General features: G+C 34.1%; 1 protein-coding gene across 3 annotated transcripts in view; it reads right to left on the reverse strand.

Annotated features, from left to right (window-relative positions):
• Positions 1-15,136, reverse strand: part of setd1a (SET domain containing 1A, histone lysine methyltransferase) — a 91,951-nt gene extending 76,815 nt beyond the window's left edge. Inside the window, exons 1-7 of one of the 3 annotated variants that reach the window (XM_028815556.2) lie at positions 15,072-15,136; positions 9,978-10,130; positions 9,432-9,530; positions 8,715-8,985; positions 8,375-8,499; positions 4,502-4,749; positions 1,365-2,898 (exon numbers count right to left, since the gene is read on the reverse strand). In XM_028815556.2, coding sequence (XP_028671389.2) covers positions 1,365-2,898; positions 4,502-4,749; positions 8,375-8,499; positions 8,715-8,985; positions 9,432-9,530; positions 9,978-10,115 — 2,415 coding nt within the window. In that variant the 5' untranslated portion in view covers positions 10,116-10,130; positions 15,072-15,136. Of the gene's footprint in view, positions 1-1,364; positions 2,899-4,501; positions 4,750-8,374; positions 8,500-8,714; positions 8,986-9,431; positions 9,531-9,962; positions 10,131-14,994; positions 15,020-15,071 lie in introns of those variants that run through there. The other 2 variants (XM_028815554.2, XM_051934492.1) reach the window with 2 other exon arrangements.
• Positions 15,137-16,569: the final 1,433 nt, after the last annotated feature.

The following is a 16,569-nucleotide window of genomic DNA, read 5'->3' on the forward strand; positions in this document are numbered from 1 at the left end:
ACGTACTTAGTACAGTACATGTATGTACGTTTATTGTAACTGTGCACACATTTTATACAATTTTTTGCATTGCATTTTTTTTTTTGCATTGTAGGTATTTATTGCCGGTGGCCTGGCTGTAACAAATGTGATATCGGAGACGCTCTACGGTTTCTTTAAAATAGCATTTTGGTTTTATGTACAGCATTTACATGTTAGATTTTTCACGTATTTTTATATCACCTACTCAATTACAATATGTTTAAAACTGTTACGTATTAAATAAAACTCCTCAATGATATACGATACGTATGTTTGTGAGTACTGTAGTATATAAACTGTGTTTACATACATAATTTCAATGAATCTTACCTAATAACTAAGAGAATATAAAGGGTTTATGCTGTATAACTGTACGGGGAATATTTATAAACCATGTGGGAGAGTTTATAAGGACTTAAAATATATAAAAATAACCTTATAAACATATGGTTTCTACTTTGCGGATTTTCTCACTTCGCGGGTTGCTCTGGAACGTAACCCCTGCGATGGAGGAGGGATTACTATATACAGCATATAAAGCATTTTATCATTGCCAATTTCTAGATTTTCTGATGTTTTAAGTTTTTTATAATTGTGTCTTTTATTTAATTATTTATTTATTTATTTATTTATTTATTGTTGTTCGGTGTCCTTGAGTTCCCTGAAAGGCGCCTTGTATAAATAAAATGTATTATTATTATTATTATTATTAATGGGGAATCATCAAGCTACTTTTTAGCACCAGAACCAAATAAAATTTTAGGTATAGTGATGCCACTGTGGCTTTTTTATATTATCTATTAAAGAAGTTACAAACATTGCATAACATTAAGCAAAAGACAAAACTAAAAAAAAATTAAAAAGGTAATTTTTTTAATCAAGGTTAGAAGAAAAAAAAATTATTTAAATTAACATATGTGAAATTGGAAATTTTAACACATTATATTAAAATCTACATTTAGTTAGAATTGGAGTCAGTACATTTTTACCGAATTTGACATTAACTCAATAATAACTTTTGTTTTCTGTTTCTGGCACAATTATTTATTTTTGTTAAGATTAAAAACACTTGCAGAGCAGCAATGACAATACTAAATTTTCCCCCACTTGAATGTGAGTGTATGTCCAATACAGGAAATGTAATGGACTTGTTCCCCTTGCTGTGTTGGTTCCTGCTTTGCCCCCAGTGCTGTAGTAAGCCTCAGAGTGTTACTACAAATGTATTTATTTGTTGCTTTGAAGACCATTCTCATAAACATTAATATACAGCTGCATTAAAATTTTAAATGAAACAATTGCTAAAAATATTTTGAAACAGTTATCATTTGATATTGCAATCATACCTGATCCTGCCCATTCTGAGTTGGTGTCTTCTGCAGATTTATCGTTTGGTCTTCCTGAGCAGGCACGACATCCTCAAAACTGGCAGGCGCAGGTGGAGGGGGAGTTGAGGGCTTTTTATGCACTTCATTTTTGTACCCCCTTATTTCTGCTCTTTCATCTTTGTCTAATTTTTGCCTCCTTGATTTCAACAAAGAGTTCCCTTCTGTACTCTGCTTCTCTGATTCTTCATCTTTCTTTATAGATCTGTCCTTTTCTTTGTCATCTTCATCATCTGAACTAAGAAAAGAAAATTTGGCCCTTTGCTCCTTTAGCAGCATCTCTATACGAGAGTCCAAACTGCTGTGGTGTGCAAACGGGACGCTTTCATTAGTTGAGTCCAGTTCTGGTGATACTGACCGTGTTGAGGAAACAGAGGGACAATGTGCTGGTGATAAATTACCACCAACAACAACTGAGGCTGCCAATTCTGTTACCACTGGAGACTGAGGGAGCTGCTGCTGTTGAAGCTGTAACAAAATCAGCCTCTCTTCAGCTGAATGCATGCCCCCTGACACAATGGACTCCACTGGGCCATCCTGATGCAAGTTTGCAAGAGAAGTGTCCGCTATGTTCTGAAGATGAGGTGGGTAATAGTCATTCAGAGAATTCCCTTGAGTATAACTTGTAGTATCAGCCACTGCTGTCACTACAGAGGAAGCAGATGGAACTGGTGGGGGTGGAAGGACTCTATAGTCTTTATCTCCAGAAGGCTGTTCAAATGCCTGCTCATGACTTGAAGAAAGGGGAAGGGCATTACCTATTGCACATGTTGACTGAGTGGAATCTTTTCCATAAATATAGGATGAACTGGAGGAGGTGGAGGAGGAGGAATTCTGGTGATAACGATCAGCTGATGAGTAGTTTTGTGACGGTTGTTGACTGTTTACAAAGTCCGAGTCTCTGTGGTGGTTATGATGATGGTTCCTGTGGCGGTGATGATAACTAGATGATGACGAATCAAGGCTAGAACGGTGATGACTGCTGCTACGATACCCTCTGTCCTCTCTTCTATCAGAATGATGGTGATGGTGATAAGATGACGAGCCACCTTCATGATGATGGTAAGAGCGTCCTTCTGAAGAGCGACGACTACTGCTGCTACTATATCGGCTTCCAGTGCTCTCTCTGTTACTTTCAGATGAGGAATGATGGTGGGAGTATAAAGATGAGGTGCCACCAGTCTCATACTGCTGTCCAGAGCCACTACCAGTAGAGCCAGCTCCACCTCCAAGTCCAGTACTACTACTATATGGGGGATATTGGTGGTCATTACTTCGATAGTGTGACTGAGAAGAGCTAGAAGAATAGTGGTGATGACCCTGTCGCCTGGAATAAGATGAGTCCTGGTGGTAGGAGCTATTTTCATGTCGCCTTGATTTATATCCTGCTGTCAATGATGAAGAAGAAGATAAGGGAGTTGAAGAGGAAGAGATGGTGGGTAGATTATCCTGGTGATATCCACTGGTATTTCCCGAATATCCTGGAGTCCCTTGTCTAAAAAACAGTTTTTAAAAAAAAGAGAGACACTGAAGTTTTGTAAACAATCTAACCACAATAAAACAACATAATCACAATATAAAAGGTATATAAAATACTTATAAAATATAATATACTGTACTAAACTACTGTATAAACTGTACTAAAATTGTTCACTAATTTTAAAAAGGTAAAATTAACAACTTAAGTTAATGCTGAGTATTAAACTAGCGGCAGTCCACTAGTCCAAGGCTAGTCAATTTCCGGTTAAATTCTGCAGCATTAATAATCTGATAGCTTACTAAAACATTCCACAGTAACAACTTTTGAATAAAGATCAATGCTATTAGCTAAGTGCCATTATTAGTACAGGTCAGTTTTTTTCCCCCAACTCCATTACTCAAGGACACCCAAAACTGCAGAATTTGATTCCAAACAATTTCACAATCAGTACATCATTCTTACTTTTAACACATCTCACTGTTTAGTTATCCAGCCTAAATATGCTCCTAAGAATTCAGTAAATATCTTGGGTAGGGGTTGTATTCTGTTTTGTTAGGTTTTGTCTTTTTGTTTCTGCTTTCTGTATAACTTTTTGATTTTTTTCTAGTTTGACTATGAAGTCATTTGTTGTATAAGTTCAAGTTGATTGTATGCTATGTTGTTTTCTTCAAATAAAATTTTAAAAATATAAATTAGTAAATATCTGCATTGTTTGTCATTGCTTTAACAGCATATGTGTTTCATTTGCTGCTTTCCTTTTTGCTACAGAGTTTGCTCACTTACTTGTATCCAAATGCTGATGATCACCAATGACCAGTACAGAGACAGGTGCAAACAACACTGAATGCTAAATGCATAAACAAATTAAATATTTTGCCAAGTAGTGCGATAGAAAGTGGGATGCTACGGACTTTCAAAGCTAGACTTGATGCTATTTTGAAGGAATTAAGTGGATAGGACTGGCAAGCATTGTTAGGCTGAATGGACAGTTCTTGTCCAGGTTGCTCTAATTTTCTAAAGTCCATCTATTACTCACTGTCATTTTCACTTGCCTGCTCATTAAGAAATGTTTCTGGCACTGAAGTAATTATTGCCCTTTAACATTCAGCAAAGACAATATATGGATACAATTAAAAGAACAAAAAAAGTAAATAACAAAGGGAACAAATTATTTCGAGTTTTGGCAAAAATACAATAATATCACAAAAATTTGTCAGAACAGGATAAAAAAAATGAAAGATTATTGAATAGTGTGATAATAGAAAATCCAAGAAAAAGATTACAATTAGTAAAGGAAATTACAATGGTAAATATTATAGTTCAGGTTACAGTAAAAATTCAATGTTATTCCTTTAAGTGTCAATGATAATAAAAACTATTTTTCACATCAATGAAAACATTTTTTTTTCACCAAACATAGCTGAATAACTCTTTGCAAGAGCTATATTATTGCTGTTAAGCTTAAAAAAATGTACAAGTCCCAAGTATAGATACAAGTAAAAGCGGAAATTTTTAATTATGCTTTGGAAATGCTATTACTACTGTTCTAATTAAATACCTGATTTTTTCAAATCTAAGCTTTCAAATGTAGGCAATTTTCACAGTTCATTATACTAACCTGCTAGAATATGCAGAATCCTGAGAAAATGGGGTACCTCCACGTGGAGTGTAAGGAGTAGCTCCCTGTGAAGAGGTACCAGAAGCTGGAGTAAAAGGACCAGTAAATGATGAAGAGTTAGGGGTGTCCAGTGAGCAAGGAGTATTGTTTCCAGGGGTTGCTACAGGAACTATGCTAGTCAGAGAAAATCCTCCAACGACACTGCTGCTGGTGATGTCACTTGACGGTCGGTGCCGTAAATCTGCAGACTAGCAGCAACCAAAAAAAAGACAACATTACTCTTTGAAAACTTTCAGTATTAAACTGTATAGATTTAGTTTGTTCACATAATTAAAAGGAAAATGTTCATACTGTCAATATCATTCGCTCATATCTACCCAAATTCATGTCAAACTAATTATTAAGCAAGAAAAAAAATTAAAATGCTAATGTCTTCCACTTGGAATTTACAAATATTTATTTAGATGACATTGTTATGCAGTGTTCCAACTAAACTACAAATGTGAATAAATTCCAAAAACTGAAGCACTGCCAGGTTAAGAAACTTGCTCAGTGTCAATCAGGAACACAGTGATGAAGCCTTAAGCATCAAATTACCGAAGGAGATATCACTGCAGAAATAAATAAATAAAAAGCCTATGGAAATAATGGAAAGTTATATGCTCTGTTTAAAAAAAAAAAAAAACACACACAAAACCAAATGATTAGCTAAGCAATGTATTGGGCTGGCTGAAGCATTCACTTGCATATTAAAAATAATAATAATTCATTACATTTATATAGCGCTTTTCTCAGTACTCAAAGCGCTATCCACACAGGGAGGAACCAGTAAGCAAACCCACAATCTTCCATAGTCTCCTTACTGCAAAGCAGCAGCACTACCACTGCGCCACCTGTTTTATTATATATTATTATTATTATTATTGTTATTATTACATATTACCTGTTTTCGCTCTAACTGCCATTCTGAAATACAAATTTATTGCTTATGCACAAAACATCCTATAACAGGATTTTTTCACTCTCACACCTGGTATATCTCTGTAGTTATTAGTTTTATTAACAAAAGATTTCTTTAGAAAAGACCAGCCCCTTTGTGAAAGTGAACACCTTAACTTAATGGAAATATTTAGTGCTGTATGATTTACGTTTTTATATAAATTTACCATGGCTCAGCAGAAATCGACCAACTTCATTCTCATTCCTTACAAAATATTTTAAAAGTAGCCCACTAACATGCAAATAAAGAGGATCATGAATCAGCAGCTCCAATTTATTAAATAACTATTGCGTCAATGTTAATAACTGAAACACATCAGAAGAAAATATGAAGTAATAATCAGGAAAAAATGAATTGCCATCACGTGTAGTGAAATAAGGTGCAACATTTTTTATATAATTATTTTTTACATAATTATAATCTAGCTATTTAAAGGAGAGAGACAATTCATACATGGAGGGGCACGTTATATTACATCAGTAATGGCAGCAGAAGAGGATATTTTAAAGTAAAAAAAAAAAGAATATGCAGATGAAGTGCTAGAAAAGTAGTACTTAACACATGGGTGCCATCGTTCAACAACGATGCTTGTGGCAGTATTGGGAGATCTTGCCTGGAAAAACAAAAATACCAGCTATCTCTTTTTCTGAATAGAATTTTAGAGTTCTAACAACACAGATATTTTCAATGCAAGTATTTAAGGAAAAATCAAGAAAGGCCAGGAGTATGACTTGCACAGTGATGAAATAATTAAAAAATTGAAAATACCATACTCATTTTACCTATAATGGCTGTAATGTTAAAAAGGATAAACTTCTTGACACTGTACAGGTTCAGAATGCACACAGCATCAAGCCATCAAGGAACATAAACATCCCCAGTGGTCGGCCCAGTGTGATGTATAAACTATCTGAACTCTACAGCAGGGGTAGGCAACGTCGGTCCTGGAGTGCCACAGTATGTGCAGGTTTTTGTTCCAACCCAGTTCCTTAACGAGAACTCAATTATTGCTGATGAAGCACATATTGCTTAAGTGACATTTTAATGTTTCATTTTAGTGGTCTCGCTTGTTAAGGTTCTCCAACCTTAATTGCTTATTTCAATCTTAAACTGCTGCATTCAGTGTTTTAATTGCTCCTTATTAGCAATAAGATGTAAAACAGGGGTAGGCAATGTCGGTCCTGGTGAGCCGCAGTGGCTACAGGTTTTCATTCAACCCAATTGCTTAATTAGAAACCAATCATTGCCAATCTCAGACCTTATTTAATTTTATGGCTTGTTAGTCTGTGCAATGTAAGGCTTTTATATCGTAGATTTTTTTCCTTTCCAAGGATATCATCCAAATGATTTGAAGCCTAAAACAGATCATTTTCAGTCTGTCACATTTTTCTATTAAGTGTTTTATTAAATCAAACCGTGCATGATGAACACACACAGATGTAATTGGAAAAAAGCTAGCTGGAGAACTGCTGGCTGCTTTGTCTTTTACATCTTATTGCTAATAAGGAGCAATTAAAACACTGAATGCAGCAGTTTAAGATTGAAATAAGCAATTAAGGTTGGAGAACCTTAACAAGCGAGACCACTAAAATGAAGCATTAAAATGTCACTTAAGCAATATGTGCTTCATCAGCAATAATTGAGTTCTCGTTAAGGAACTGGGTTGGAACAAAAACCTGCACATACTGTGGCACTCCAGGACCGACGTTGCCTACCCCTGCTCTACAGGATGGGATACTTACTGCAATAGAAAATGAAAATCTGGAGTTCTGCATGAATGAATGCACTTTTTGTCTGACCATACCAAGTGACCACAAATCTCTATAAACTATGTTACATTATTACTGCCAAATCTCATGCAAGTCTTCCACATTAAGCTGTGCACTTGTATATTTAAGAGATATTATTAGAGAATCACTGTAAGAAATTAAATGGTTGACTACAATAGAAAGGGATGATTAGAAATCAGAATGGAAATTACTAAGATTAAGAATGTTTTCACATTAAATAACTATTTGAAAACAAGTGGTTTGAGTTCCTCAATTTAAAATGGATTTAGAACCTGTGTAAGGTACAAATGCCACACTTGTGCAACTAAAGAGCAAATTAAAATTAAGGTATGTCATAAAAGCTTATGTTGCCAATAATATGAAACACTGGAGCTGCTTCTTAATATATATTATCCATGTCCCCTTTCGTATTCTTTTAAAATTACCCAAGTCACTCAAGGGGCTCCATAGAAACCAGGCACAAATATCTAAGTTAAAATGTTAAATTAGAAGCAGTAATTGGCTTGGTTGAAAGGTCACCAAGAAAGGAACCGAAAATCCCTGATTTGGAAGACCTTCTTCTTAAACTTCCATATTCTGGCTAGCTGGTCTGTTCTTAAAGTTGGAAAAAGCCCTTCAATTGTCAAGCTTATGTATTTTTAACATTTTAATAAATACTCGCATCATTTCCTTATGATTATGACACATTAATTGTACTTAATTTTATGATAAAAACTCTACTTCCCATATCCACATTGAAACACTAATAGAAAAATACACTAAAAGAAATGAAAAGTACTTAAAAATTAAATATATTAGATATAGCAAGATGCAACCAAAGGAATATGGATTTTCTTGTCAGCATCATTAACAGGGACCAAAACGATTGGATCATTACCAAATTATGGATGTATGGGCATTGTGGAGAAAATCATATATATTGTCACCTGCTCAATTGCATCATAATGCAACACACTCAGATTTTAGTTTTAACTGCGCACTCTGGATCAAACATTATTGACTTCCTGAGAAGAAGGCATCAAAGGCAAACTATTACTAATTGTTCAAATAATATAGATAACTCTAATATCATTTCTCACTCACAGTATCTGGCAGGTGAGTAGGAGTTTGGAAGAGTTTCTCAGAAAGTGCTTTTCCTCCTGTGGGCACTGTTTGTGGGGTGTAGGAGCCATTCACGATCAGATCATAGTACTTCATCCTCTGTTGTCCTACATATACAAAATGTGCATTCAATTATAAATTTGAATTTTGGAAAAAGGAACATTCAATATTCATTAAAGTTATTTTCAATTAATCTGCAGTAAGGCTGAAGTATCAAACAATTACTATATTTTACATACACATACATGTTCTTTATCTTTTGCTAAGTAGAGTAAAACACTGTTGGACTTATTAGGAAATAATTACTTGCTTTTAGGAATACCTTTGATATCCAGTTGAGCATGAACTATATTGCCCATAACAGAGGTGCTGTGCAGATTCTTAACAGTTTCTTTTGCTCCACGTGTTGTGGTAAAGAGCACTTTTGCTAGACCAAGATGCTTGCGAGTCTTAGGATGGTATAAGATCTCTATTTCCTCAACCTCCCCAAATTTGCGACACATTTCTGCCAGGAAGGGTTCCTTGATGTTGTCATTTAGTCTGGCAAAAGTCACTTCTTTCAGTGGTATCTGACCAATGTAGAATTCATCCAGCTGTGATAAACAAGTGAGTAAGGGGGTAAGAGAAATTTCAAAAGATTAAAATTAAAACCCTGAATTAATTTAAATTATTTAGGAGTCAGGTACAAATGTAATACTACATAAAAATGTAATTTGATATCAAAGACAATTTTGGATTTTTTTTAAACAATTAGAACCATCATAAAACAATCTGGAACATAAAACTCAAATTAATGTTTACATTTTTAAAATTTGTTATTTTGTTGTAAGAAAAGAAGGGGATTGACCAAAACCAGTCAAATTAGCTTCATAGGAACAAATGAAAAAAAGTATTACTTCACTTTGATTTTTCATTAAACATTCCCATTTTTCAGTACAACATTAACAACAATCTAAACAAAAAATATTCTGAAAGATAAAACTCACAAATTAACCATGCATAACATAAAGAGATGGTTTAAAAAGAGCATCGAGGTTACCTTAAATTTGGGAATAGGTAAACTAAGCTCTCTGTGTTTTGACCAAATCCTTCGAGGACGGGGATCACGAACATCCCCCACAGGTGTGTAGCCTGAATCCTAAAATGTGAAATAAAACTCAATGAACACATAATTCTTATCTTTCCAGAGCATTAATTCCTAACGTAAACCATGACAACTAAAGAGGCAGGCCATTTAGCTGTGAATTAACATAAGAACAGAAATGGACAATGAAAATGGATAATGGTAGAGATCTTCGTAATATTTCAAAATGACCAGTATGCACAATTGGTTATTGTAAAGTTTTGATACATATATTCAAAGTAAATGGTAAAACACAGTGTACATATAAGAAAGGTTCATGTGACATCTGTAACTCAATACTTAAAAAGAAAGGTTATGGGTAAAGCTGGTGACAGCTTAAACAAGTATCAGCCAAGCTTGACAGGGTAAAAATGGAGTTTCTCAGCAAATGCATTTAGAACATAATATGAAATTCATGTAAAATATGAAAATGAAGATAAAACTCACACAGGCCATACTCACGGGCACGCTAAAGTGAACACCATCATATCTGTAAACTTTCTGAGAGACCCGTCTAAGTGCAGGGTCCACAAGCAGCTTATAGCTTCTCCATTGGAAGTTTGGGGTTTTCTGTGCATCTCCCCCACTTTCCTGATTCATTGTGAATCATTTACACTGTAAAACAAATGTTTAGGTAACTTGTATGGCAATTTTTATGTTCTTGCTACAAGTAAAACAACAGCAGTTAATAATTTGAAATATTCATATTAGACTCAGTTGAGAGTCAGGTAGCTTAAGGAATCATTGCTAACCATACAATTAATGAGCCTTTCACAATATGATAAAGCTTGCTAATTTGTATTTATGAATATCAATATTCATATACAGTACTATTTCAAACAATCACAATTCAAAAAAAGAAACATATTTAAGCAGATCATCCCACATTCAAATATTCAGTAAGAAGATCAAAGTAAATATACTAAATAATCCACTAAGATATCGTTATAAAATGTCTTCTTAGTTAACAACATTTAAATCTTGTAAATACTCATGAACATGAAGCTCTGATACAATAAAACCAATTCGGTATCTTTACAATATACATAATATCAAAATAATAAAGCATGTAGGTAACTACACTTTTTCAATATGAACTAAGGAAATGCTGCACATGCTGAAACAAAGCCATGGCGTTATTTACATTTAACTCTTAATTAAAATAAGGATGACCTTTGTTTGTAATTTTCTGGTAATTACCTACTTCAAATATCCAGTTCATGTGATGCTGATACTGGATTTCCCACACTATGCATTTTACTCAAAATTAAAGATTTTTCTTTATTGAACGCATTATTGAATCTGATGCTTAGCTACTGTATTAAACTGCAGAAAAAGAAATCATCCGCCAATCTATATATTCCTTTATTACTTGAAAAATCATACATGGTGTCACAAGCAGATAAGGGATATAGTATCTCTTTTTGAGGAATGGTCATCAGTCAGAACTTGACTTTGACAGGATGCCAGTATACCTCTGTGCATGCAGAAATTCAGCCAAAAGGGTATTTACAATATTGAGCAATGTAGAGTTTCACAAAGTTTAAAGCTTAATATTGTAAATTAAACTGTCATAATGCCAAACATAACATTCTAGTTATGTGTCCAGTTCCCAAACAAGAACCACAAAATGGCAGGCCACAGACAGAAAACAAAAAACATCTTCAGCTAAGAAAAATTTTAGAATTTGAGGTTTCAGATTTGTGACCTGCATCCTATGATCCTTCATCTTTCAATTCTTGTTATTTACACATTAAATTATATAAACATCATCAGATCCTAATAGTTTCAAGTTTTTCAGCCATGTAAACATTATATTGACAAGACAGTTCTGATAGCAGTGTATATATGTCATTACAGTAATCCCTCGCTATATTGCGCTTCGCCTTTCGCGGCTTCACTCTATCGCGGATTTTATATGTAAGCATATTTAAATATATATCGCGGATTTTTTGCTGGTTCGCAGATTTCTGCGGACAATGGGTCTTTTAATTTCTGGTACATGCTTCCTCAGTTGGTTTGCCCAGTTGATTTCATACAAGGGACGCTATTGGCAGATGGCTGAGAAGCTACCCAACTTACTTTTCTCCCTCTCTTGCGCTGACTTTCTCTGATCCTGACGTAGGGGGATTGAGCGGAGGGGCTGTTCGCAAACCTAGACGATATGGACGCTTGTCTAAAAATGCTGAAAGATTATCTTCACGTTGCTACCTTCTGTGTGTAGCTGCTTCGTGAAGCGACATGCTGCACGGTGCTTCGCATACTTAAAAGCTAAAAGGGCACGTATTGATTTCTGCTTCTTTGTTTTTCTCTGTCTCTGTCTCTCTCTCTGCTCCTGACCGAGGGGGTGTGAGCTGCCGCCTTCAACAGCTTTGTGCCGCGGTGCTTCGCATACTTAAAAGCCAAACAGCCCTATTGATTTGTTTGCTTTTCTCTATCTCTCTGACATCTGCTCCTGATGTGCACTCCTTTGAAGAGGAAGATATGTTTGCATTCTTTTAATTGTGAGACGGAACTGTCATCTCTGTCTTGTCATGGAGCACAGTTTAAACTTTTGAAAAAGAGACAAATGTTTGTTTGCAGTGTTTGAATAACGTTCCTGTCTCTCTACAACCTCCTGTGTTTCTGCGCAAATCTGTGACCCAAGCATGACAATATAAAAATAACCATATAAACATATGGTTTCTACTTCGCGGATTTTCTTATTTCGCGGGTGGCTCTGGAACGCAACCCCCGCGATGGAGGAGGGATTACTGTAAACAGTTAAGTTTTTTAAGAATTTACATATTATATTTGTTAAAATGTTTTAATACTTATTAGGGGGGTATTTTACATTAGTTCTCAAATATCCTAAGACAACATGTTTCAAGTTTCATAATTTTCCAAATTACTATTCCAGAAAAAAAATGCTATAAAAAAGCTTGGCTAACTGAACTCTTGTACGTAATATCTAGCATGCCAATCCAGGTTTTAAAAAAAATAGATGGAAACTAAATATTGTACTAAAAATTAAAAAACCATTTGAAGCGATAAACAATTGCCTTAAGACAGACAATAACCATTTTAACAGCAGATTTTTCTAGCAAAATACAGAACAAAGTTTTTTTATACCTAGAATTACTGCAAAAAATCAAGTATTTTCCAAGTATTACAAACAACTGTTAAAATAAAGAGAAAAGACATAAACCTTAAAGAAATATTCCACCCAAACATGGTATTTTTATGTGTTATATGTGTACTTTTATGTGTTATATACCCCACGTAGTTTGTAAAGATAGCCAAACAAAATTTTTACCTCAGTGACCAGTTCTGAAAAATAATATCAAAAACATCCAAGAAATTTTTTTTTTAAAATTCTCACATAAACTCGTATTGCATAATCCACATATCCGTTATCCAACTGAATCCTCAACACTTTTTTGCAAACTTATTATTAATACTTCTTTTCAGAAAACTCCGAATAAAGATAAACAGGAAATATGCATTGCCGTAATATTGTGCATTTAAACGGAAGACAGAACATATGACCAATGAATAATGAGAAGAGGCGGAGAAGACAGAACACTTCACCAGTGAATAATGAGGAGAGGCGGACCTTTCAGTCTAAATGCACAGTATTACGGGAATGTGTCTTTCCTGTTTATCTTTATGCAGAGTTTTCTGAAAGATCTAATATTTTAGCAAAACAGCACACATTTTGAGCATTCAACCAGATAACAGTCATGTGGATTATGCAACATTAGATATGTCAAAAAAATTTTCATTTTTTCCCATCTATGTTTTCGCATCATTTGTCATTGGGCAAAAACTAGTCACTCTCTCATTCTGCATGAAAACATGAAATTAATATTTTCTCAGCCACCACTACAAACTACATGGGGTACGTAATATAAAAAAAATGTAATTTTGGGGTAGAGAATTCCTTTAATTTGTAAAAAATATGTTTAGACTCTGGGCAAAGAAAAGCTTTCGCTGTATTAAAATCTCAACTAAAAAAAAAATTAAATAAAATAGCAAAACAGTAATTACGTTTTTTAAAATGATGAAAAAATAACCACAGATGCATAATTTGAACATGTAAATTTTAGTTGATGATATGAATCAAAGTGTCTTTAAATTCTTAAGTTAAACATAGATTCAACATATTGGATTAGATTTATTACACACGCCCTAATCTAAAAAAGGTGGAAAATATTATAAAAATCTCATACCTTCTAATGGTTCCAAAAAGAACCTTGTTAATAATAATAAAAAAAATTACACCACTTAATTTAAGATAAGACCTGATTGACTATTGCTTTTTCTGTGACAGACAAATATTGTACTTTTTCGAATACAATAAACAAGTTCAGTGCATATAGTAAAACTATTTCGCTTGCAATATTTCCAAAAATTCATATGCAAAGTTCAACTTAAGGATCATCTCATTTAATTCAGATGAATTCATTCTGACCACAGGTTCTGAGAAAAATAAAATTAAACTTTTAGAAATTAAGTCCTGTTGTTACAGGAAATCTAAAAATTTAATATTTGGAAAATGCCACGAAAACACTTTCTTTTAATCAGTAGCTAACCAAAAAAAAATCAACCATTTCTCCCTAGAACACAGAGGTAACACAGAACATTTGGATAAGTAGGCGCATTTTTTTTAATTACATACTGATCTGTAACAAAAAAACACCATAAAAATCATAGCTTATTCAAGTTATGTCACATTTATAAGTTTGCTTCTAAATAACAGCCAAAACATGCAGGACAATACTAAGGATCACTGACAGTCAATTTTAAAGCTCAGCTACATAAACTAACAATTACATGTTCTCAAGTAAATACATTACATTTCATTACACATATATATCCTAATACATTTAAATTAAACACGCGAATGTTAAATGTCACTTTTTTAGGAATCTCGATTACACTGAATTGTACACATATACATATTACACATTTCCCAGTGTAAAAATCTGTACTGAATTTTCATGATACCGTATCACTCATAACATTCTGCGTTGAATTTCGAAAACAACAGTTAATCATAACTAAAAAAAATAAGTTAATCGTAATTAAGCAAGGGCTATCTGAATAACTGCATTTAATTCCTCATCGCGGAAACTGCTGCAATGTTTTTCGATCTCAATTCAGTTGTTGATGAGGCTAACTTATCTGAGCACCTGATACGTACATATTAACACACGAGTCGCATTTCCGAACATTATTTTTTCTCCGAGTTGTTCACTTGGCTACACAGCATTTCAATCATAGACTTAAACCGACTCCGAACGCAATGCTGCAGTACCAATTCGGAAGCGGATCAGCAGGTAACGACAATAACAACAAGCCGCGGCAGATGAAGCGGCCCTATCAAGCCGTGAGCTGGAAATCTCGAAGGCCACGGTAAACTCTGCTCACCGAGGCTTTGGAGTTTTCCTATACGTTTCAAAGGATGCCAGCTTACATCCGACACCAAAGTTCTTACCGTGCACATCCTTAAAAAGGGTTTTAAGAGTAGAAATAATAATATATTGCAGAGCATAGCCACCGTATCGTACTGACCTGAAAGCCGTGTCTCCTACATCCACCACCAACTTTCCACAACCGCACTTTCCACAAACTACTAGCCATTCGACCCTTCTACGCACACACACATTTTGTTAAGATTGAAACAAACTTAAACTAAAACATGTTTAAGCGAAATGAAAGATTAATATTTTGATTTTAATGGTTATGATATAATAACATAAAAATATGTCTGAGCAGTATCCAAAAGACGTTTAAAAGAACGTTCAGGTTGTCGAATCTGCATATACAGATATGTAAATGTATCTACTATCTTAAGCAGTGCAAGAAGTGACAAGTGCAAGGGTAAATTCATTGTGTTATTAGCATCAACCGATACGAGTCGAAAATGAAAGAAAGGTTTAAAAAAATTAAATCAAATATAGACTTCGATGAAGAGGTTTAACTTTTTAAAAATGATTTACATACAAATTCCATATAACAATGTACTAATTGTATTTATATAAATTAAATCGGACGAATTGTTTTAGTGGAATCTGGTTGTTGGTATTGCTGTGTAATACAATGGTTTAAAAGATGGAAGACATTGGGTTTGTTTAAATTGTTAGTCAAAATATGTCAAGAGTGCTTAAAGTCCCGGTGAGATATAAACACCGTAATTGTTGCATGTGTGATATTTCTAGCTGTCTCCATTTGATGTTTTTGATTTTTAAATCAATTACTTTGAGAAGTACACCTTATTTGATGTAAAACAGGGAGTTTCAATAATAAACGTTTTTTAGGGCCAGACTAATACGCTGTAATCTGGTGTAGCGTTTTTAAACGACAGGATTCGCGACACCTTATACAAGTTCCCCGAGCCTTGAATCATAATGCCTTGTATCAGCTGTAGCAACTAGAAAAATTCGCGGCGATCAACAAATAAGCAGATTCGACGCAATATTGACCTGAGCTCACCCAAAGCAGAAGTTATGCTGTCTAACATGATAGTTACTAAACGTATCATATACCATTTCATTTTTTTTTCAATTGAAATGTATACACGCGGATGCTCGTATGCATTCGCAATGTCAGATTTTTCATGATCGGAGTGAAAGCAGATCTAATTAAATTAATATCAAACAAAACTGTGACCTTGTGCATTTCTTCCAATATACAGATTGGAACCTGAAGTTATGTTACCTTGCATATATACTTCAGCTTTTGAAAAAGTTCAACTTCATACTTCAATAAACGCACAAAACAATATTTGACAGTTCTAATAAAAGACCCAAAGAAGAAAATAAAAATTTGAATACTAAGAATTGAAAGTAATTTCTTAGATGACTTCAAAAGTGAACTGACCAAATGAATGAGTAAGAGAAGAGAAATGAAAATGAAGAGTACAGTTTTAATCAACTAAAACTTATTGTGTTAAAACTTATTATTTACTGGAATTTTTTTTTTTTTTTTTTGATGATTCTGGACCCATGAACAAGTAAAGAATAATCTATCAATGAAGGAAGAAGATACGCTGGATGACTTTATCTCAGAA

Source organism: Erpetoichthys calabaricus, chromosome 12 (genome assembly GCF_900747795.2).
Source record: "Erpetoichthys calabaricus chromosome 12, fErpCal1.3, whole genome shotgun sequence".
NCBI classification, from domain to species: Eukaryota; Metazoa; Chordata; class Cladistia; order Polypteriformes; family Polypteridae; genus Erpetoichthys; species Erpetoichthys calabaricus.